The sequence below is a fragment of the Buteo buteo genome, chromosome 1 (assembly GCF_964188355.1).
Source record: "Buteo buteo chromosome 1, bButBut1.hap1.1, whole genome shotgun sequence".
Lineage (NCBI taxonomy): Eukaryota > Metazoa > Chordata > Aves > Accipitriformes > Accipitridae > Buteo > Buteo buteo.
Genome location: NC_134171.1, coordinates 84,272,113 through 84,295,584, shown reverse-complemented (window position 1 = coordinate 84,295,584; position 23,472 = coordinate 84,272,113). Strand labels below are relative to the sequence as shown.

At 46.2% G+C, this 23,472-nt stretch overlaps 1 protein-coding gene across 3 annotated transcripts in view; it reads right to left on the bottom strand.

Moving 5' to 3' along the window:
- SLC4A4 (solute carrier family 4 member 4) overlaps positions 1 to 23,472 on the bottom strand; it is a 197,299-nt gene that overhangs the window by 69,753 nt on the left and 104,074 nt on the right. For 2 of the 3 annotated variants that reach the window (XM_075039301.1, XM_075039308.1), the window contains exons 4-7: positions 20,002 to 20,137; positions 14,211 to 14,371; positions 11,294 to 11,473; positions 4,966 to 5,061 (exon numbers count right to left, since the gene is read on the bottom strand). In XM_075039301.1, the coding sequence (XP_074895402.1) occupies positions 4,966 to 5,061; positions 11,294 to 11,473; positions 14,211 to 14,371; positions 20,002 to 20,137 (573 nt within the window). The remainder of the gene's footprint in view (positions 1 to 4,965; positions 5,062 to 11,293; positions 11,474 to 14,210; positions 14,372 to 20,001; positions 20,138 to 23,472) is intronic. The other variant, XM_075039311.1, reaches the window with a different exon arrangement.

The following is a 23,472-nucleotide window of genomic DNA, read 5'->3' as shown; positions in this document are numbered from 1 at the left end:
GCACGTGGGCTATTAAGATGCTAACGCTTTGTCGTCTCTGACCCTCCGAGTTCCCGTGACTCTTAGGACAACAAAAGAGTCGAAGGACTTTCCAGAATTCCTGCCCGTGGGAGAAAAAGCAAAGCAGCAAGAGGCTGCAGACCCTGATGCTGCCGGGTCACCCAGGACCCAGGCTCAAACCCATCCCTCGACAGGGCTGGGACCCTCGTGGTCACCCTGACCTGCAAACCTTCCCCTTAGCTCTCCTCCGTTGAAGGCATCTGCCCTACGCTCCTCAGCATCCCAGACTTCGGTACGCGGCTCACGCAGGGAGGGAGGTGGGCAGCTCTTGGTCCTTCGGAACAGCCAATAATTAAAATCTACCTTTCGTCAAGCAAGCTCATTAACTAAGCTCATGAACCTTAAGCCTTTTACTGATTGAAACAACACGTGCCCCACGCTGATAGGCCAAAAGCCACCAATTCCTGACACCAGATACCCCGGAGAGATGAAGGAAACCCCCAGAGACGAAGAGCTGAAGCAGTTCACCTCCATTTCTTTTTCCAAGACCAACTGCTCGACTGCAAACCTGACACGCTGGCATTCCAGCACTGCAAAACAGCTAGTAAGGAGCTGCTTGCTCCCTTATGGACTACTTAGCCTACTTATTCTTGCATTCTCAGAGACTAGCAGAACATATGGAAATAGTTCTAAAGAACTTGGAAAAAGCCCCATGATTTCAGAATTCAGTTCTACAATCCCACTAAAAGCATCTGTAGTTAAAACTGAAGAAACTCAGAAATAGCCATAATTGTAAAAGAAGAAAAAAAATTAAAAAAAAAAAAAAAAAAGACAAGACTTCTGGGATGGATACAGTATCATAAACCACAGCGGTCAGTATGCATTTTTTTAAATTATTCTGAAATTTTCCCATCCCTTCTCACCCATGCTCACAGGAACCAGAAGCATAGCAACAGGAGCTGTTACCACAGAGTTTCTGACCATGAACATAACTGGAAAGACAGAAAATCCTCAAAAAGAAATGGCACTGAGGCATTTCCCAACTTGGGCCATATTTCGAGACAATATTGATTAAACTTATGCTTTGATATTCATACCAAAACAAAAGTCCAAGTTTTCAGTGTTCATCAGCTTCCAGTGCAAACAAGCTCTATAATAAATCAGCATACCGAGAAAAAAAATAAAAAACAAAACTAGGAAGAAAAAGATCTGGAGTTGGGTTTTCTTTACAATATATTCATCGTATGTGGAGTTAGCCTTAAAGCATTCTTTCTTATGAGCCACTTGGAATCACAATATACTTGCTGTGTGTTACTGTCCCATCCAGGAACGTCAACACAGCAAGAGCCAAGCACAATTAGTTAAATCAGATATTATAAAAGGGGGGTCCCCAGCTTTCCTCTTCCTGGTGTTATTGCAAGCCAGATTTAAGACCCCACCTATCTCTACAAAGTTTTTACAAGCGTGTTTACTCATAGAGTGAGAAATGCACTTGGAAGACTGGTTTAAGCTACATATATTAGTAACCATTCTCCTAATTAATTATGAGCAAGCCAGAGTTAGAAATGTCTACAAGTTTTGATTGAATGGTTGATATGAATCTGTAGGTAGGAGATAAACACATAAACAAAACAGGAAAAAAGCGATCAAACTTGCTCAGGTATGTTGTGTCTGTTACACGGCGTAGGCATTACTTTGTTCATAACACCTTCTGTGCTATGAATATTTAATAAATGTTTCTATTTGGTAAAAAAACAAAGCTGGACAAAAAAAACCCCAAATAAACCCAGGTTATTGTAATCCTGAAGCCCCTTACTGAAACCCAGGGCTCCTTTTTCTTGTATGGTGCAATTAGTTATCTTTTAAAGGTTGCACAGACAGTGCCAATTCTGGGAAATCTTTGACAAGCACATAATGTACCCGTAAATTAAAATGAAAGATTGAAGCTCGATGCAGAGACACACATGGCTGCTTTGCAAATCTGAGCCAATAATATCAAATAAAGCATCAGAGAAGCACTTTCTTTAAAATGCGAAGCTTGTTCACGCTGATAATTGGTGTCACGCAGCTCAGTGAGTCAAAGCAAAGTTCCTATCGGTTTCTATTACCTGAGCGCTACCGAGTGAGAGAAATTAAACCAGAAAGTCTTTGGCAGAGTTAAACAGATCTGGAGAAGTGCGGAGACCTGCAGAGATGGGAATACTGGTGGGCTGCTCTCCGAGCTGGGTATCCCACACTGCCCAAGGCCAGCTCATGGCTCTGGTGGAACAGCATTGCAGAGGTGGATTTCCTCTTGGTCAAGCCTTACCATGAGACCTCTTGAGTCCTGGCATGGCTAACGACTCCAGCTGAGAAGGAACTAAGTATGGCTTCCAAAAAGCCTTGAGCAAGGGTGGAAAATTCTAATGATTTTATTTCATACAGTTGTCGACTGCTGTTTCAGTGCATTTTGTTCAGAAGAGCTGCATGATGTAGCTGTAGAGAAAGGCACCTGCTGAAGGTATCCCTTCATTTTCTGCAGGCTGCTTTGATGGTTTTCCAAATTTCTAGGTCCAGTTCCGGAGTAAACAGACTAAAATCAGGTCCCACAGCTTTCACAGCTGATATTTTTCCAGATTACAACATTTGTTTGCTTTGTTTGTTAGATGTCCAAGGCTGAATGTTTCCTAGGAGATAACTACCCTTCTTTCTAGAGAAAGCAGGTAATGACATTACCGCCTCTTGCTAGCAGCCTCTTTCACCCTGCACAATCAACATAACCACATCAAACTCACAGCAGCTCTTCTTGAGGCATCCCATATTTATTCCAGACCTGGACAGACCAAAACACTTGTCTGCCTTTCAGACAAAACCCTGCACGAGCAGCAGCACGAACAGAGGGCTCTCAGGAAACTCCTCTTGTCACAGTAAAGGGTGTCGGATGAGGATCGTCCCCCTCCATGCCCATAAATCCCTCGCTGGCAATTCAGCACTGCTCCGGTATTTTCTCTAAAGAAACTGCTTGTGCGGTAGCACTCCTATTTCAGTGACAGAGCTCCTACCAGGACGGAGGACCAGAGCCCGAGAAGAAAGCAAGCCTGCACCTGCAGTCGTCCCTGAGAGTTATCCCCACAAAGTGCTGGGAGCACGTTAGCCAGAGCTCCAGCTTCTTGGCACAACACACCGACCTTACTCACACCCTTCTTCCGTCATCAGACTGGCCTTGCATTAAGAGATCTGAGCACCAGAACTTTACAACGTACCCTTTGTTCTTTGGAGGTGGAAAGCGTCTCACGATCCCAATTTAAATAGGGCTCTCCCAGGCTAAGATGATTCGTATCTCCATCTCCTTGCAAGAAAGTCTACACTTAATGCTGACAGCCAAAACCTCTTGAGCACGTAAAATGTGACTGTTCTCCCCTAAAGTTTGGTGTCTGTGCATATCGTCTTTTGAAGATGCCTTACAAGGTCTTCAAGTAGAGACTAGTCCCACTCAGTACTGGCTTGGACAATCTCTACAACACAGACTGGAAACCGCAAGCTTCACCTTTTACCAGCTTTGCTGACCTAAGGAACTTGACAGTATCCCAGGCTGCATTTAGAAGTTTTCCCCAAATCCCTGAATTTATCTTGACTGCCAAGCAGTGTCACTAAGAGAAAGATGCTCCCAGAAATGCAAGACGCAACACGTGCAATGTTGGCTTGAAAGCCCTTTGGCTTCGTGGATGCCGTGGCCCAAATCTGTACAGCTTAAATCCCTTCTGACTCAGGTTCCTAACGGCTGTGCACCTTTGAAGACCCACAGCCAAGAAGGACATGTCCAATACTCATTTTTTTATATTTGTGTAACAAGCCTGCTCGTAAGAGCAACTCTCTGCAGCAGACTGAACCCTGTGGAGGTTACGGTGACACAAGGGAATCTCAGTCTCTGGGGTAAGCCTAGCAATACCACTTCTGAGTAAGACCTGAAAGAGGAGGAAAAGAACCCCAGCCTTAAAAACTTTGGAGTCCTCGGGTGAGCAGCTTCTCTGAACCGAGAGGAAATACGGGAGCAGAAGGAAGCAACAAGCCCTCAGCCTGCGGGGCTCTCAGAGCCCGCGACGAACCAGGGGAGTGAAAAGTTTCTGCTGCCGAGAGCTCAGCCAAAGACTTTGGCACACGACGTTCACCCTTACGCAGTCTGCTAACCAAGGAGAATTTCCCGATTCGGGCCTAATTTATGGTACTGTCTCTGGCAAAGGCGACGCGAGCCTCTCCTCGGTGGTGCTCGGTCAAGTACCGGTGCAAGGAACAAGGCAGGCAGTCCAAACCCCTCCCTGGTATTATCTCATGCTACTAACAGGCTCGACAGTCACCTTTCACGAGGAATATCCTGAAATTGAGGCTTCTGTAGAGTGCTATGGCCTATAAAGCACGTCTCTGTGCCATCGGTGCAATAAGCCGTGCCCTCCTGGGGGCACAGCACGCTCCTCTGTGACCAGGAGCTCCCGATGAATGAAGTTTTACAAAGGATAATCAGAGAGAAGAGGGGCCTGCTAGCTGCGTGATAAGGGGAGCCTATTTTTGCATGTTACGTATACGGAAATTAAAAGTATTTAAGCTTGTTGCGTTTACCATACTGCACTGGTGGCGAAATTCACAAAGCCCTTTTAACAGCCGAAGGATGCTTCAACAGATGAAAGAAACGCCACTAGAAGGCTGAGGAGGGAGACCGCCGCCTGAAGGGGGGCGCGGGCTGACCTACCTGCTTCATCCCAGATGAAGGAAAAAAAAAAGCAAACCGGAGCGAAACAGAGCAGCGGGAGAGCACCAGTGGAGCGTAACACGGACAGCCAGAGCAGCAGCCATTCCACAAGGAACACATTTGCGGCCATCCCGCCGTGAACGCGGCAGGGAGCGTTAGGAGAGCGGCTGGTGCGAGTGACCCCGTTCCTCTCACGCTCCTCTCCCCCAGCCCACCCGCCCGTACCCCTGCCCGTGACTTACTGAGCCATCCCACGCTGGGGCTGCGCTGCACTTGCATTTCATCGTCCAACGTGCGGGTTGCGAGGCAGGGCACGGAGCTCTCGAGGGGGCTGCGTGCTTGTACGGTGCAAGCAGGAGACAGTAGCAGCGGCAAAGAGGAGGAAGAGAGCAAAGTTGAGAAGTCAAAGGAAAAAAATAAATCAAAAAAAAAAAAAAAAACAAACGCAAGAAAGAAACGCTCAAGCAATTGCACAAGCAAGCCAGGTAGGAGACAGAGTGTTTGAACAGTTGCAGTTACACGCAAGTGCACCTTTTGCTATAGTTCGGCGACCAAAGTGGTAAGCCCGCTCACTTGGAGCACGACATCTCCTCCGTAGCTCCACCTTTCAGCGCTCAGTTGGCAGGTCTGGAGCCAGTTTTCCATCCCTGGTGTCTAAAATTCAGGCATCTTAGAAGCGGATTTCAAGCACCTGAGTAAGGCAGCTGCAGTGCCCGTTGTGCTCAGCAGTCCCGAGCTGCGGTGCGGTCAGTGAGGATGGCAGACACACAGCGCTTTTGAAAAAAAATCAGGTTACGTCCCTGTAGGAGCCAACTCTGAGCATCCTGAGAACATCCTGACCACGTACCGCACCCAGGCACGCCAATTCGGGCTTGGAAATGCGTACCGTAGTCTGCAACGCTGCAAATAATGCAAGCAGCTAAATACATCGGTGGGGCTTTTCCAAGCATTCCTTGAAAAATATCTCATTTCTAACTCAAACTTCTCCTGTGCTGGTATTATTCGGCTGATGCCATCATTCAACTCTCTAAAGGGACTGAGGATGCAGTTTGTACGAAAAACATTTAACCGAATAAAGCTGGACTCTAACATAGCATCAAACCTTTAGAGGAGAAAAGTTTTCATCTGTTGCTAGCTATCCTTCTCTCAGTGCCTCAGCCAACGCATTGCAGACAGCCTAAGTGTTATTTAACTCAACTGTTTCCAAACTACGCTGTCAGCGCAGCGAAAATAAATAATGTTTGTGAGGTGTTTGGGCAGCGCAGACACCACTCGCATGGTGATGGGTAGCATGCCATTATTTACGGCGGTTAAACACTCACACTTAAACACGTCACAGTTTTCTACAGCCTCTGCCAGCTTGGTTTTAGTACAGTTCGACCGCTTCTCTTGCACGCTTTTGCCAAAGGCTCTCGCAGGTGTTAAATTATACAAAATGCTGGCGGGCGGGAAGCTTTTGAACAAAAACGTCAGATTGCATAGCAAATGTCACCACCGAAGCACTGATAAACATCGATTAGACAGTCCTCAGGCACCTGCATAAGGAACGGTGACCACGATTCTCATTTTATACAGTGGCAAACCCACGGCAGACCTGCGTTACAACCCAGAGGTGTGCCAGCTGGGCAAGGGCTGCTGGAGAGCTGCTAGCGTATACGCGTTATTTATTGCAGGGCTTCACGTCAAGTGCTGCACCCTGTGCCAGGAAAGGACACAAAGAACTCTTAGAAAAGCCAGACAACAAAACAAGACGCACAAAAAACCTGTCAGAAAACCCTGCAGGAGTTCAATTGAAATGTAAAATCGAAATGTCCTTGTCGAACACTTCATACGGCTCAACGTTCTACCAATAAAGGAAACGAAAAGGGCGGTGTCTTTGTAAGGTAACTTTGAGTAATCACTCGGCACAGCTTTGTCTGCTCGGCATTATTATTTTGATAATCATCTTTTTCCTGCTGAATGGACAGCAAAGGAGTGTTTTGATTGATCCTCCTCCATCCGATGGCACACAAGCAACTACCGTCTTTTGCCCAATTTCTTTCCCAAGAGCAAAAGGATTTCTGAGAAAACATCCTCCCACAAGGATGATCCAAATATCAATCTTTATGACGCAGCCAAGAATAAAAGGCACGCAGCGCACACCTTTGCTGCTGAAACGTTCCGTGCTTCTGCCGATCTGATTGCTACCGAGTCTTATCTTCATAAAGAGCAGTGAAATGGAAGGAGGGGGCGGAGGACGACTGTGCTACCAGGGGCCACAGAGCCGCGGTCATCCCTGGCGAGGTTTGCCAAGGCAGAGGGAGCTGCCGGAGACGCTCGGGGATCGGTCACGGCGGTCGCGGGGGCGGGAGGTCAGTCACCGTTTCTTAGGTTGCCGAATTTCTGCAGGCATTTTGCGTAACTGCACAGGGCTCAGTCACCTCAGAAGGTGGAAATGAGAATGCGGTGATAGCCACAGACTGGGGTGCTTTATAGAGAAAACCCCAACAACGCACAACGGCGTGAAAATGCACTCCTTTTCACAGGCGAAGCCTTAGCGACTTCTGCTCATTTACCTTTTTTCCTGCTTTATGCACAAAGAGTATCCTAGGACACATCCAGAAGTTTTAATTACGGTTAGACATAATCCCAGAACAGGACTTTATACAAGCTTATCATGAAGCTAAGGAAGGCACAGAAAATTTTAGAGCCCCTAAGATTTAGTTATTTAAGCGCCCTGAAATAACTGAGATACAGACACCTTTGCAAACCATGGCCCAGGGGATATTTTCAGATTTCAGATATAACAAATGCTCTTGAAGAAATCTGCCATAATTTAACTTGGGTTTTAAGCCTAACTGCCCTGAAAAAAAACCAAGAAGGAAAAATCATGGGCAGAATCCATGCTAATGACATTGTGCTAAAGTGTTTCCTAAATAAATGGTTTTGAAAGTAATTTAATACGATTAGGTACCTATCAAAATCATAGGTTCCAAATCAATTGTGATTGCCCAGTGAGAGCCAGTAAGTTGCACAGTATTTTTACACATAACCTACAGCAGGGTCTGCTTCAGCTTCAGCAGAGATGGTTTCATTAACAACCCTTAACGAACACACAGTAACCATGCCCATTAAATGCGCAGGGTGCTTTGTAATTTACATCCAAGCGTTTTATGGGGAAACTAGAGGTGAGAAGTTCCCCCTTTTAAGAGCGGCCGTGAGCGTCAGTCGAGCAGAGAGCCAAGCTGCTTCCCAAATATACCAGCCCCTAAACCTACTGTGCAGAGGTGAGAAGCAAGCGATGCACAGAGGGGCTGCCGTTCTCGGGAACCCGGCGGCACCATCAATATTGGATGAAAGTTTCACTGACGCCGAAATGAAAGGTAGACACTGAAAGGAAATACCTACCTGGAAAGAAATGCTAGGGAAATTTATGAGCGCTCGGGGCTGATGGCACTCTCATTATTGTGATTAGCCATGTCGAGAGACAGCTGCACTCCTGTTGGCCTCATTAAAGTTGAATTTGTCTAAAGGACAAATTCTACCTTTAGAAGCACATGAGAGGCACTCACTGAATTCCAGGGAGCGTGGTATAACTCGATCAAATACATTCTGGAGTTACTTTTTCATTAAAGTCTAAATAATAAATAACAGTAACAACTATTCATGAAGCATTTCCCTTTGTATGTAAGTCTCTCCCCCTCCTGAAGTCTCAGAGCACTTGAGCTGTCAGGGAACATAATGCATCATATATTCTCATAACACATGCACATCCCAGGTGGGGAAACAGAGGCAAAACAACACGAAAGGAGTGGCTGAAGGTCAGCCAGCGGGCTAAGCAGAGCCAGGAAAGAATTTCTTGAGAATCAGTCCAACTGAGACAGGACCTACACAGACCCTTCGAACAAGAAAAAAAAAAAGAAAGAAAAACGAAGTCACCTAGGATCTGAGCAAAGGATGCCCTTAGCCATGAAAAACAAGCAGGGGCTGGAGTGAGAACTTAGACCAACGCCCTTTGTCAGCATCACCCTTCCCAGGATAAGCATGCTATTATTTTCTCTTTAACCAGCCCTGAAAGTCTAGCTCCGTACAGCAAAGGGACAGGGCTTACCGTCCAAGGTATAGTTAAATAATATACTGAGCGTGATTTACCTTCAAACCCCCTAAGTAAGTTTTAATTTGCCTTTAACACCCTGAGGTTTTGATGGCTCCTCAAGGAGTGACTTCAACTGCGGAAAGGAAGAATTCGACATTCACCAGCTGCTGAAAAAGGGAGGAAGCTGTTACAAGCATAAGGTGCAGTAAAAATAGATGCGACACAGAGGTGGAAGGTGGATGCACACTGTAAACAGCCCATTTTAACCCCTTCAGTCGAGACTTTTGTTGTGTCCGAAGGAGGCACTAAGCATAGCGATGCCATACAGTCAATCCTAAAGGCTTCTTTACATTTCTACACTTTAGGAACTCACCGAGACAGGTACTCGGAGTAAAACACTAAACCTGATTACTTGTTCAACTGTAACGTCAGAAAAAAGCCTATAGTTGCCCAAACCCAACAGTCAGGAGTCTACCGGCTCGTCTCCCACACAATATGAGAGTGGTTCGGTCTGAGTGTGGAATCACGAGCGTGCCGTGGGCCAGCCTGGAAACATCTCTCCGTGTTACCGCAACCCTCGGTGTCCCAGTGCCTACCTGCGGGAAAGGGGCTTGGGGCTGCACAAGGTGACTGAAGCACCCGAGCGACACGTGCTGAAGACACGTCTGTCTTATGTTTTGCCTTCCATACAGCACAGCTACTGTCCGTGACCCTTCTCCTCCTCCTCAAAGCAAACCTCTTCATCTTTTCAAAGGTCCAGAAAGTGTAGTAGTCACGGAGGTGGTAGCTGGTATCTACAGATACCACCGCGAATAATGCTTAAGCATTTTACCTGCAGCAGCCGCTTCCTCCTTTTAACAGAAAGCAGATGGCTCCCGTACAAACCGTGGGGAGGACACAATGGAAAGCCCCAGAGCACGTGCTGGAAAGAACGTCATTTCATAATCCCAACCGAAAACAAACACGAGCGGCTCGCTGGGTGCCCAGCCCTGACCCGACAGAGGCATCCTCCCGGGATCTGAAGTGCCTGGCTGATTCAAGGGCAAAAAACTGAGGCACCTACAGATTTCATACCTGAGGCTAATGGGAAACGAGCAGGGGGGCTTGAGGAGCAACGGTTACCCAATTAGCAAGGTCTCTGCTCAAGGCTTGTGAGAATTTGCAGGCCAAAAGCAAAGCTTGGCAATGCCCAGAAGCACCTTTCCCCTCCCTGGAAGAGGCTCCCCTATCTTCAGCAGGTACCAAGCACCTCATCTGGCCACGCTGAGCTCCTTCCCCAGAACTGGAATTCCTTTACAGTGCTCTCCAAAGCACAGTCCCTCTCTTTGCTCCATTGGACTCCTGCAGGGATATTCACCAAAAAGCTGCACACCCAGGACACTCCCGTGATTCATGTTATTGCGCCTTTCTGTTATTCGCTTAATCGCTGCATTATTAAGGCACTGGTACATGACAAGATGCATCGTCAAGAGCAATAAATATTCTTCACATGCACATACACACCTGTTGCAAAAGCAAAGGATGATAAAAAGTAGGAAATATTAATGAAGTATGACAACAGGTTAGGGAGGAATGTTAAGGTGAGTTTTAGAAGCAGAACACAGAAAGCTAAGAGGCCTTAAATATAGCAAGAAGAAAATAATTTCTTCGCTGGCTTTTGTTTCTGGGTATTTTAAAATGGCAACTTTTCGACAAATTCCCAGTCTGCAACAGGAGGCAGTTGACAGAGCTCCAAGACATGACAATAGGCTTTCTCTTTTTTGATTACCACTAGTAAGAAGTCTGCAGATCTCAATGTATGGGTAAGTACAGAGTGGCTGCCAAGGCCTCTACAGCTGTCTGCATCCACACGCATTTACAGACACCGCTATACACATGGCACTATCTACTATACCATTCTTAGAGAGAAAGCAACATGTTCACAACATACGCCACAAAACAATTTTAGGATGAATAAAGCAAGATGGAAATCAGCTTTACCCACACTGGACAATGATTGTATGGCAATAAAATGCAAGCTAGGCGTTACTATCACGTAATTTCTGATTACGAGTGCCATCGACACCATCTGTTACAGAAATCGAACGCGCATCAAAGCTTCGTCTCTGCCCAAACGTTTCAGATCATTGGCCTTTTAGGTTCAGGCATGGCTGGAGTTTTTTGTAAATCTCTCTTTCCTGCCGTCGTTCCTACATCTTCTCCTACAGGCCAGCTGCAAGAGCATCTCTCTGCCTTTCCCTGTGCCTCCTGCACCCTGCTGCCCGCCTGCCACCTCCCCTCCTCTCCCAGTCAGTCCAGTGAAGATACGGTTAGAGCGATGTGCCACGGCCAAAGCAGCCTTCAGAGCCCACCGCTGACGTGCCATCAGCATGGGTCTCGCTACGCTAATCACGGGTTAGAAAAGCATCGTCAAGGCAATGCAGTTAGTTTTCGGCGGGCAAGTTTGGTGGGTTGCTTTAAAAGGGAAGGCTATAGCCAGTTAGCCTCTGCATTACCATTATCGGGGTTGGTAAACATCCTACTTGCACTGGAGACGGTCTTTCCAATGTCAGCCAGAGAGCGCAGGTTGGATTTCTTGGTCTGGTGCCGGTGCTTCCTGAGCAGCGTGTAGGTGACTTTGTCCTTCAGTTCCAATTTCAGAAGCCCCGTCTCGATCTGATTGTCAACGATCATTTCTGTCGCACGCAAAGAAAGGGGTGAGGGAGATGAGAGGACAATTAATCACAAAGCACAAAACTCAGCTGCGTCAAGGGAGAGCAGGGGGAGAGAGAGGGATCATTTTCACCCTACCTTTTTGAAGGGTTTCCTTCCCATCTCAAAACCACCACCGGATTTCACCATTTTATTTTCAATGGGAATCTCTGTTAGACATTTCTTTTGAAATGGAACGTAAGCACTTCCATCCAGCAAACCCCATCAGCCACCGACACGCACCTATTGCACCGAGACTCCCTTCTGTTATTTTCGTACACACCACTGGAGCCTGTTGCAAATCCACTGTACCCAGGATAAGATGGTTCTTAGTTCAGAAAGGGAATCTGCTCTGACCCTGTATTTTTGTGAAGAAGCTGCAACTACACTGCAAGTTCCAGTATGCTCCTAAACGTAACATGGTAAAACTTCCATCAGATTCAACAAGGCCTGAGTTCACCTCGCAGGCCCCCAGTAAAACCTAATCTAACAACAGGAAAAAGTCCTGGAGATGAGTAACTAATTAAATCACTCACTCTCAGAACCGAAGTAAAATGACGGCAACTACAAAAGGCAGAACTTGCTCCAATTGTCACAGGATGTGTTATGCGGCTTTGCTTTTAACTGAATCAGCACGAAAAAAGGCTCCCAGCCCACTGCAAAGCCTTCTCACTTTCCATCAAATCTCTCCTTTCTGCTCCCCTATCCCAGAGGAGAAAGAAAAAAAAAAAAGGTAGCCAGATTTATTAAGAATCTCTATTGTGCGTTAAATCTCACATTAAGTTGTTCCCTTGATTATTTCAGTTAACGTGCTGTCCCCCAGGGGAAAGTGGCAGCTCTTATTTGTCTACTGGTAACTTTTATTTGTGCTAATAATAAAAGTTATGGAAAAGGGGAGGCAGAACATGCATCACATTTGCTAACTCAGTGAGTCAGAAAGTCATCCTCTGTATGCTGCCCAAAAAATTAATGCCTCTTCAAATCACTAGGGCAAAAAGCCTAGTTCTTCCACCCAAACTCAGAAAGGGCCGATTATGTATATATATATGGATGTAGGTATGGTTATACAAAATGTTTGGCAAAAGGTTTATTTTTGTAAAGTAAGCTTTTATTGTTCCTATTTTTTGTTAGTGATTTTTGGAACACTTCCTTCAGAACGACATGTCTGTCTTCATCAAGTTTATCCTTCTCCATCTGGCAAGTATTTCTTCCTTTCCATGTTTCTGATACAACACAAATCAGCAAAGAGAGCTCCCTGAGTTTTCCTTTCCTGTGCATCACTACTAGACACCAACCAAGCGATCATGATCAAATAACTCTGGAAACCACGTCTGCAGGCTTCTTGGACATCCCTATCTATCTGATTAAGGACCCGGACCAGCAAAAATACCCCACTCAGGACAGTGGTACAGCAAGAGCAGCTACTGATTTGTAATTTAATCTCCCAGGAATTTGATTTAATTTGGGTGTTGAAGAAGGATATTGAAGGTGACATCTTGAAGCAACTTCAAAAAGAAATTTAATGTCTGAGGGTTAAAGTTGCGGACCACTGACATCAGCGGCTATCTTCCAAAGCATGTTCAGCTTCAGCATAAAACTTCAGATGTTTTCAGTGGTGTTTTTTTAAACTTTGCAAAGCAGTGCATTTGGATGCACAGACGCTAAAATAAAGGAGGGTAAATGGCACCAGAAGCACCTACAAAACAGCTCAAAACTCTGTAGATAACATCAGAGGCAGCTTTTGTAATTCCAAGTCTTACAAACTAGTGCAACACCCGATATCTGATCATTTCATGCCAGGACAATTTTAAGCCTGCTTCCTGAGATTATAATTCAAAACACTGAGTTCTGTGGGGCTTTTATTTCATTTTGCTCTTCTACACCTCTTCACATAATGGCTTCTAAACTCAGCGTTTTGGCTCAATGTACCTCCGCTGAATGGCTCGCTTCAAAAATTTATTTTTGTAAGCCTTCTCGCACGTCATCGGGAACACGGTATAGCTCTCAGCAATGTCACAGAGTGTCATCCCGGGCCACAGCTATTTTGACTGCAAAAACCATTGCCATCCTGTTCAGCAGAGCGAAGCATGGGCTGGTACCGTGGCTGCTCCTCACTCTCCTTTGCCGGAGGGCAGCAGCCCACCCTAAGCAGACCCTCACCTGCCTTCGGTGGCCCACCCCGGGACCTCACCCGAAAGCAGCCTGTGGTCCGACCGCGTGGGCCAAAAACTGCAGTCTTTCTGCCCAAAACGGTACTTGCTGGGTATCTCTGTCCCAAGAGAGCTGGCCTTTTATGTGCTACATTTCTGGTAGTGAACATAAATTAAGTGAGTGTATGCTATTCCTTTCACACACACGTAGCAATATCTTAGGGTATAACTGAGGATATGTACTTCAGGATCCAAATGGTCCTATATGATCACCAAAAAACAGTTCAGGGTAAGCACTAATTATCCAGTAATTATGCAGTAAAAAGCACTAATTAGTCAGTTCTTTTACTCTTCTTCCCGAATTGAGAAGAACTCCTTTCCTTTATCTGTTATCCTTTCTGCATGTACCTTCTAGTCTTCCCTGTTACTCCTTGGAGGACTATTTCTTTATTTTCCTCATTTACTGAAAAAGCAGTGCTTTTTCATTAAAACCATCGGTGAAACCACGATCGGGGTTAACAAAAATTTGTCGGGAAGAGCTGAGGGAAAGAGCCAAGGCAGCTTTACTTACCCACCACCTGCGGGAGAGAAGAGGCCTCCATATCCAGCATTATCGAGCCTTTCTCTATACATGTCCTTAACTCGAACAAGCTGTGCAGGGACAAGGTGGCCACGTGAGGTTTGCTCCATCGCTCCCCACCTTGTTCTACCTTCTCCTCGAACTTGATCCACCTGCGAGAGGGCAGAGCAAACGAGACGGCGTTAGAGCTGTCGGCTCCTTGCGGACACCCACCTCTGGCAGCAGCGAGACAGCTGAAGGGTCGCGGCATACCGACAAGTTCAAGCACACGCGTCTTCCCACGCGTCTCCGAGGCCGCGAATCCATGATCAAGTTGCAAAGGCTTAATGAGTTGGTATGTGTCAGCTGAGCGGTGATAATGCTCTGCCCGCTTGTAAGCTATTGCAAACGTCAGGTAAAACACGTTATCTTTGATAGCTTTCACCAAGACTTAAAATAACGCCCCTTAGCTGGTGTTTGCTCCAGGACAAGAGCACGGAGGCAGCTTCAGCGACTCGGCCGAGACCCGGTCATCCCCTCCCCAGTTTGCCCACCCAGTCCCTAACCCGACGCCGCATCAAACCAACCACGACAGCTCGACCGCCGCTTCGCCGGACCCAACGGAGAGACAGTCAGGTAACTACGTTCACCCTGAAATCATCTCAAGTGAGAAGGGCTGAGCACCACAGCTCCACAAAAAGGATGGGGGGGGGGGGGGAATGAAATCAGCATTTCTGGAAATAAGGTGACTTGTATTCGTGTATTCAAATCCAGACAATAAAACCCAAAAACTTCAGCCACTGCCAAAACTCAGCAGCATCGAATAATCCTGCCCCGTGCCCACAGGCTGGCATGAGGCGAAGAGCAGAGGAGAGGAGCACATCCCAACCACATCGCAACATGTTCTTAGCAGAACAAGTGAGGAACCAAAGGAAAAGACACAAATTCAGCAGCTCGCTCTCTCCCTCTGCTCTCTAGCCGCTGTTTAATGATTCAACAAAGCAGGTCTGAAAAAAACCCCAAAAGCTCATCTCTAGTTGAAGATTAGAGCGAAGGTTAAAACCCCTTCTGTCCAAAATACTCTTTACAGCCTAAACCCGTGTCCCAGCAGCAGGCGAGCAGGTCTCCCCCCCCGTGCGGTGGGCTGCAGCCCACCTCCACCTCCAGGCTGGACCCTGCCCTGGAGATTTCACCCGCCTCCTACCTTCGCCGCACCAGGAAAAGGAAAAAAAAAAACCCACCACAGGCTTTTTTTCCTTTATTGCAGCACCCAGCGAGGGCTTTGGTAGAAGCTCGGAGTGCAGGAAAAGGAAGGTGTTTTAAGAACGTCTAATTGCAAAGCAGAAGTGCTTTTTAGTCCTGTCTTGAGATGCTGTTTTAATGTATGTGGAAAATGAAAATTCCAATGACTAATATAAGGGGATTATTAAGATAAAAAACACACACGTAAAGGTAAGGAAGCTCATGAATTGGTTCAAAAGAATATTACTAACACCAAGTGAAATTATATTTAATCCTGAAAAATGTATTACTTGAGGATTAATCAATTATGCTTTTCAATTGCAATAATCTCCTCTTGAGACTTTTTTCTTTTAAAGCTGCTTTTTAACTCAAGCTAAAAGACTGAGTTTGATCTCAAATTAATAAGGTTTAGTTCACAAAATCTAGGTACTTCTTAGGACACCTATGGGACACAGACGGCTGCAAAGCTGTGAATTTCAAAGGCTATATGTTATGTGTGACTGAGATGCAGTTTACCCTGCAACAGCATAAAGGTGCAAATTACAAAGCGTTTGCCTTTTCAGTGAAAGCGTATTATTCAGGGTTATCAATATTTGCTATCTGTTTACTTTTCTCACTACAATCCACAATACAAATACAATAAAACAAATATTAACTTGCAAACCTGTTTGAACTATCACCTGCTCTCTTCAGCGCGGTCCCTAAAATAACTCTTTTCCTCGGGAGGGATCATACCCCTCCATTTCAATGGGAATTCGCTGTCGGTGAGCTGCCTTCCAAACACCCCGAAGCAGCTTTAGACACTTGGTTCTTAAGTCCCCTCCAAAGCCCCGGTGCACGCCAGCTCCTACGCAAACCAACGTTAGTACTCAGTTAAGCAAAGCTAGCCACGTGGCTTTCCATACATTTAACAAATGCCTTGGTCTTTATGCTGGTATTTTATTTTTTTTTTACAAAACCTGCTTCCACAGGACGGCTTGCTCGCAACTAGAAAGTTGCATGGGCAGCTGCCGAACACAGGAAAAAATTGCCGGACTTTCAGGGTGGAGAGGGCAAAAGAGACAGCCGCAGGGTTAATGCTTCCTATCGTGTGAATTTAGAATTGTACGGCTCTCAACAGAGCTTCCCGAGCGTTGAAAGCAATGCTGTCTGCAGCCTAGCTGCAAAGTACTGTTTCAGGGCAAAAGATTATCTGCGCTGTTAGTTGAGAAAACAAACAATCAAATTACCTTCCTCATCTCCATTCCCCTCTGCTCATGACATCTGCATATTCTTCCTGTCTGCCAGCTGTACTTCACTTGCAATAGCTAGTAAACATTCCTGTGACCACATTAGAGAAGCACCAAGGTATGACATACAACACCCACGTTCTGTTATGCCTCTTGGGCCCTGGAAACTACGCTGACAGCTCCGGCGAGGCTCTCCTGGCACCGGGGACTTCTGAATTCAGGTAACTATCAGCGTTGTCGCTCCAAGGGGCTGACACTTATGAGAAATATCTGCCACCAGCGCACTCGGTTGCCTCCAGAATTACACCCTGCACTTCAAATGCGTGTCCGGGAGCCCACGGTATAGTCAGTGTACGCATACTGTGAAGACGGCTAGTATCTCTGCTAAGCAAGGTGCAGGAGCCATTGTTTTTTTAATTTTAGAGCTTCAGAAAGCATTCCGTAAAAGGCGTGTTAATATTACTACGTGTAAAAGGGTGAAGGATATAAATGTACTGCCTGACAGCTAATATAATTAAAAAAGACCCTAACAGAAGATTAAAAAAAACCCTATCCACCATCCCACAGTCCTTTCATTCCTTTTCTCTGTAATCCCATGACCTTTCTACCATCTCCCTGCCTTGTAGAATGACAATCCCCACACTGTGGTGGACACATCTGGGTCCCCAAATGTACTGTACTGAGCCTCAAAATAGACTGGTGGCCTCCACCTGCTTCAGGTCTTTTCCTTTTCCTAGTTCGCTCTGTCTCCTGTAACTACTGCTGAAAGGCAAACATTCACAGCTTAGTGCAAGAACTTGTCCATCCGCACCACGTAAATCCATTACGAGCGCCAACAAAACGAACAAGGAGCACCCAGTGGCCCAAATCTTCAGGTTACCTCTTAACAGCAATAAACCTTCCCTTTTACTGCTCTATTTCTCATGGATTTACAGGGCTTTGCTGTGAAACCCGGCATACACTAAGGACATTTTTCCAAAACGGCTCAACACCGTGACGTGCTAACAGGCAACAGGACCGCGACATCCTCAAGCCATGGTCACGGGCTGATCTCACCTACTGTCAGAAACGTCACCGTGGACAGGGGGACAACTACAGCCCATTTATACCGCGGTTGCAACGCAGGCAGCTGAACTCGCATGAATCAAGAACCAAGATGGGCAACTAAAGGTCCTCTTCTGGAAACATCTTGTAAACAGTAGCTTTAAGGTTCCTGCCAGAAATTTTCCGTGACATGTACCGGTTATTTTCCTATTGACCAGAACGGCTCTGGAAGGGACGGTATTATTTGCTAAACCCTTTTAACACAAGCACCTGCCTGCGAGATTCCGCAGAGCTGGCAGCTCCTCTGCCCGCCGAAGCGCAGAGCCAGTCAGCTCCGGCTGCTTTGTCCCGCCGTAGGAGCCGCTCCGTAGCTTACAGCAGGTTTTGTTGGGCAAGATTGAGGCATTTCAGGAAGACACCGAAAAATCCTGAACAATCACACGCTACGTGAGATCGCTATCAACAAAATAGCATGCGAGTCTGGAGGTCAGGCCACATTTAGGAATTACACGGTGCCTCTACAGGGTGCTTAAGGCATGTAACCTATACATGTATCCTTAAAGAGAGAGAATCATACATATAGCTCCACCCAGCACTTCTACCAAAGATGTGTGAAAACACAGAAAACCAGGAATCATTTGCCAGAGAAGACGACAGCCTCCCTTTTTTTCTGCAGGCATACCCCCCAGTAAGGTCCCTCGAACGTGAGAGCAGAAGGCTCCTGACAAACACCCCTCAAGAAATAGCAGTGCTTTCTGATCTGTCATGCAGGACACGGGGCGTCTGTCTTCTGGTGGCTGACATTTGTGGACTTAAGGAAAACAGAGCTTCACGATATTCATACTGTAAAGGAGAGGGTGAAGAGACTGCTCGATAAGAAATAACCACACGAAGCTCTGAATCGTGAAAAAGCTTTAACAAATTGTCATTAAAACCCCTGCCCAAAGACCTGTGCCTGGACAGAGGAAAGCATAATTTGCTGTAAAAAGCAGAGGTGGGCGGTAGAGATGACAAAATGCAAGTATTGAACCAATGATAAGAGGAAAGAAAAGCAATAAAGGGAGAAAAGGATGGCCAACAAAGTAAGAAGTTAAAGAGTAAAAGGTGAAAAGTCTTTAAACAGGCTCTCCAAGTGACCAAGAAGTAAAAATAAAGATAAGGGGGTAAAGGGGTAGGCGGTGGAGTGGTTCATTAAATCGCAGGTAAAGAAGATTAAGGTAACCAAACAACATGGGCTAACTATGAGCACAGTAGGTGCCCTTTAAGACTGGAAGGTGGGGAAAGAGCTTAGCCCAGCCACAATAAAGGAAAACGAAAAGCCCCAAGTTAAGCAAGGGGGATTGGGAATAGGGAAGGTAGAGCCCCGGACTGCTCGCCGGCTGGGTGAGCACCTCTTTCTAGTGGGACGTTTCAGGCCTTCACAGCAACCAGACTGCAATTAGGGGTTTACCTTTCAAGGCAAACCCAAGAAAAATATTTTTACTGTATAAAAAAAATTAAAACTTTTTAAGGCCAGAGGCTAAACAGCAGCCTTTAGATCACGAGTCCAATCCAATGGCTCTTTTGGTGGTGTTCAGAAATAAACTATATGTAACTTTTGTCAACCAGATCAAAAAAACACGCCAGTTTCTTGGCATGTTTTTTTGACCACAGTTTTGGCACGGTTTTTTGACCAAACCAACAGCAGCATCAAAGAAACAGGCAGAGAACCTAACCAAGAAACTCAAAGAGGGCAACCCAATCCAGCATTTAACACACACCTTAAATAATTTCCTCAAAACAAAAAACCTTTAGGTTTTTTTGCCTATTTAAATTGAATTTCATCAGTAACTCGCCAGGAGAGGGACAGAACCAAAATTTCCCAACTTGTGGTGTGCAGTGGGGTCAGGCTCAAATCTACTTTGGGGCATTAGAACTGAAGTAGTTTTGACAAACCTGCAGAAGCTTTAGTCAGGCACCGATTTCTGACAACTCTGGCCAAGACACTGTCATTCTTTGCAAAGCACTGATATGCTCATATGTCTGTTGGCTTTCCATAGGCAAACCATTCAAATAAATCTGGCACTCTGTTTCTTTCTAGTTTTTGTTTTAAAGGAATACTTCAACAAATCCTCAAATTCTCTCATTTATCAAAGAAAGGTAACTTGAACTATACAGGCTCCTTTCTGCGGATTCCCCAAGCGATCCTGTGGCACAGATATTACCCCAATTGAACGTTAAAATGGGATTTCCCACGGGGGTCCAGTGCAGCTGCCCTTCCCTTTGGGGGTGAAGGAGAACCAACTCACCTTGCGGTCTCCTTCCATTCCATCTCTTGTCCATCGACGGCCAGAAGCTCGTCCAGCTCTGTGAAGAGCTGCGGGGGTGCCGGGCTGTCATCTTCCTCTCCGAGGATGAAGCGGATGCGTTCGGCAGCGGGGGAGACTGCAGAGGTGAAAATACTGCGGTTAACGGCCTGAGAGATGACCAGGGACGTGCGGCTCCTCTCCTTCCCCTTCTCCCCAAAGCCATTCAGCTGTTTCTCCAGGCTGTCTTTTCCATCTGACATCCTAGTCGCTGCGGACGGAGGGGCGCGAGCGAGGGTACGTCTATCTCCCTCTCTCCCCTTCCTTGCCTCTCGCTTAACTTCTTGAAAGTTCAAGCTGGGAGTAAAGTTCAGGAAAACTCGCCTCTTCCTACAGTCCTTAACTACGTTACAGCAATTTGCAGCCCTTGTAAAAAAAGCGCTATCAAGCTCAAAACCAATATGCTCTATGGTGCGTGCCCAAGGACCTTTCGTACTCTGATCAGCTGAGATCCTTCGCCCCCTTTTTTATATGACGTAAAACCGGTTTCAGCCAAACTATTTTGGGGCTTGCTGGGACAGCATCCCATGGCTGGCTTTCCCCTCCCTGCCACCAAGGCTGGGGCTCCCATTGGCCTGCAAGGCAGGCTGGAACCTCCCCAGACCTACTGCTGGAAAACACAGGAATATTTAACAGAAAGATTCTCTCATCTATACATGAAGAATGCGACCCAATGCATTTAGTCAGGCACCAATGCACTGAAAAAAAACATTGGGAAAAGACTGCCCATTTAGGTAAAAGAAACGACATTCAACACATGCTCTCTTGATAGTGCAAGCAAAGTTCATTTGCATTATTAGCTCAAGAAAAATTGGCAGCAACCCCTTCCTGATCGAGAAACAGACGCAATTCAAAATTAAAGCCCGAGAACATCGCTGTCCACATCCCGAGACCTAAGGGCATCTCCCAAAGGCAACTGGAGCTCGTGCCACAAGAGTCACCTTGCTGGAGGACTTCTTGGGATCTACAGTTTTTCCCTGATCGTATCACCTTAAAACGAAGGTGTGATCATGTGAAATTTTAAGACAGACATCCCTTCTGCTGAATGTTTATTAGCATTAGAGTTAAACAGCAGACTATGAACTTTGAACGGTTCTGCTAAAAACTCCTTTCTTTTCAAAAGATCAGCTGTCTGTCTGTTGCAAAATAATTAATTACGCCAGGTGTCCAATCACCATTGATTTTTCCAGGGTAAACAAAGTCTCAATTTGTAATGTGAAAAAAGGAACCAGTAGGAGACGTGCCCTTTCCTCCCTTCCCCCACCTCTTTTTTTTAATGAACTGTTCATAGCTTTCTTCTTAAATTACTCAGAAAAAGTTGAGGCAAATTAATTTCTTCATCAGTTAGGGTGATGACGCTTTCATAATATAAACTGGATTTCTCATCTATCTATCTATTGCCCTTGCAATTCCCTGGGCATCCACGCACATTGCCCGGCACCGGCTCTGCAGCTCAGGCGGGAGGGATAAGAACGCCGCGAGCCACGCGTCTGGAAAACCCTGCGGCGCTCAGGCCAGGACGGTATCGCGAATACAGGCTGTTGGGCACCCTAACACCTACCACTCTTTTGGCTTTGAATGTTTACAGGGGAGCCACGTGTCCCTTCTTTAACATCCCAACCCAGCACCAGAGAAGGGAACCTCTGAAGAGGTCTTGGGAGTCCTGCACGTCCTGCTAAACGGGCTGGAAAGTGATTTCTTTCTCTCGCTTAAGCGGGAGCAGGGACATTTACACGCTCCTCCTTTCTCCTTTCACAAAGTCCTCGGCAGCGTCGCCTTTCATCACAGAAACGCAATCCCATTAAGAAAATCTACAGAAGCCCTGACCGTCCCTTCGTACGGAGCGTAACAGTCCAGCCCTCTACCTGCCAGCTAGGTAGCATCTCACCGCTCCTTTCCCAGCTCAGCATTTCAAGGGTGCCGTTCCAAAATCACCGTTACCTTAACCACGACTGTCTCAGAACCTGTGCTTCAGCAGCCTTCCGACACAGGCCAACTGGTCTGTGCCTCTGCCGCTACCTCACGTCAGCCACACGTCCCTCATCCTTCAGTAAAATTCCCAGACTGGCTACGCAAAGGCTTTTGTGTTTCCCATCAGTCCTTCCTTTGAGAAAATCCCTCGCCTCCCACAAAAACAAAAGCTTTCCTTTGATACGCTCCTAACAGGAGGGAAAAATATTGCTGAGCTGAATTTACAGACATTTAGTTACAGAAAAATACACATTAACCCTCTTGGTAATAAGCACTTCTATATAACCGCTAGCTTCGACAAAATTTATCTTTCTTCTCAGATATACTTCTCAGAATCTGTGAGGTGCATAATGAGTATTTGATTATTTGACTCGGATGAAACAGATGCACTTCACAGAACAGTTCCAAAATATATCTGCAAACACGTAACTTTATGCATGAAAATTGTCCTTGCAATTATAAAAGCAATTTGGACTAAAAATCTGCATCTAAAACACATTTGAAACAACCATTAGTATAAATAATTAAGATTATCCTATTCTAAAAATGCAATTAGGCGTAACACTTAAGCTCATCTTTATACAGTCAGCCCCAATCAACCACTGGTGCCAGAAGCTTGTGCTGAAACCAACGCACCCGCGCATCAGGGCACAGGGTTCAATTTCTCGCCCATGCTTCAGGGCAGAGATCTCTCCCTGGGTGTACATAGGAAAAAATACCTATTCAAATAGAGGCCAAAGATTCAGCTAAGGCCTTTAAATACAGAGAATTAAAAGATGACGCCTGGCCAAAAGAACACAAACCAGCTTATTGCGTGAGCCCGCAGACTTCCGCGAGCTACTTGCCTCATCTTCCCTTAACTGGTTTGAATTTTGCTGCAGACCACCGCCGTCAAGCCATTGCCGCTCTCCAGCCGTTTGGTGGTTTCACAGCGGTGGAAAGGGCCTGGGGGACTTAAGCTGGACGACTACAGCTCGTGGCTGATGGCGTCTGAACTCTGCTGTCATCCTCCGGATGAAGAGCAAGACCTGCTGGCAGAGTACCCGCAACACGCGTGTTCCATCACCTTCCCTCTCAATCTGCGCTAATGGCTGTCAATACACCTTTATATTCTGAACAGAATTTAAATAGCACGGCTAGAAAAGCAATAAAATCAATTTACGTCCTATCGCTTCAAAAAGCAACGTGGAGCACAGCAAGCGGTCGCTGCACGGAGGAGCCTGTAAGAGAAGTGACTGTAGAGCTTCTAGAGCTGCTGAAGGCATCGGTTGCAGCCGATGGGAAAATTATCTCTTTTCAGTCATTTTGACGTGGTTTTATTACAGAGAAGTGTTACCCTGATACTCGATCCCATAACACGATAACTCCACAATCACCCACAACATTTTGCTCACTGAACTGCATCACGAGACGAATTACAGAAATGCTCCCACCAACCCTGGA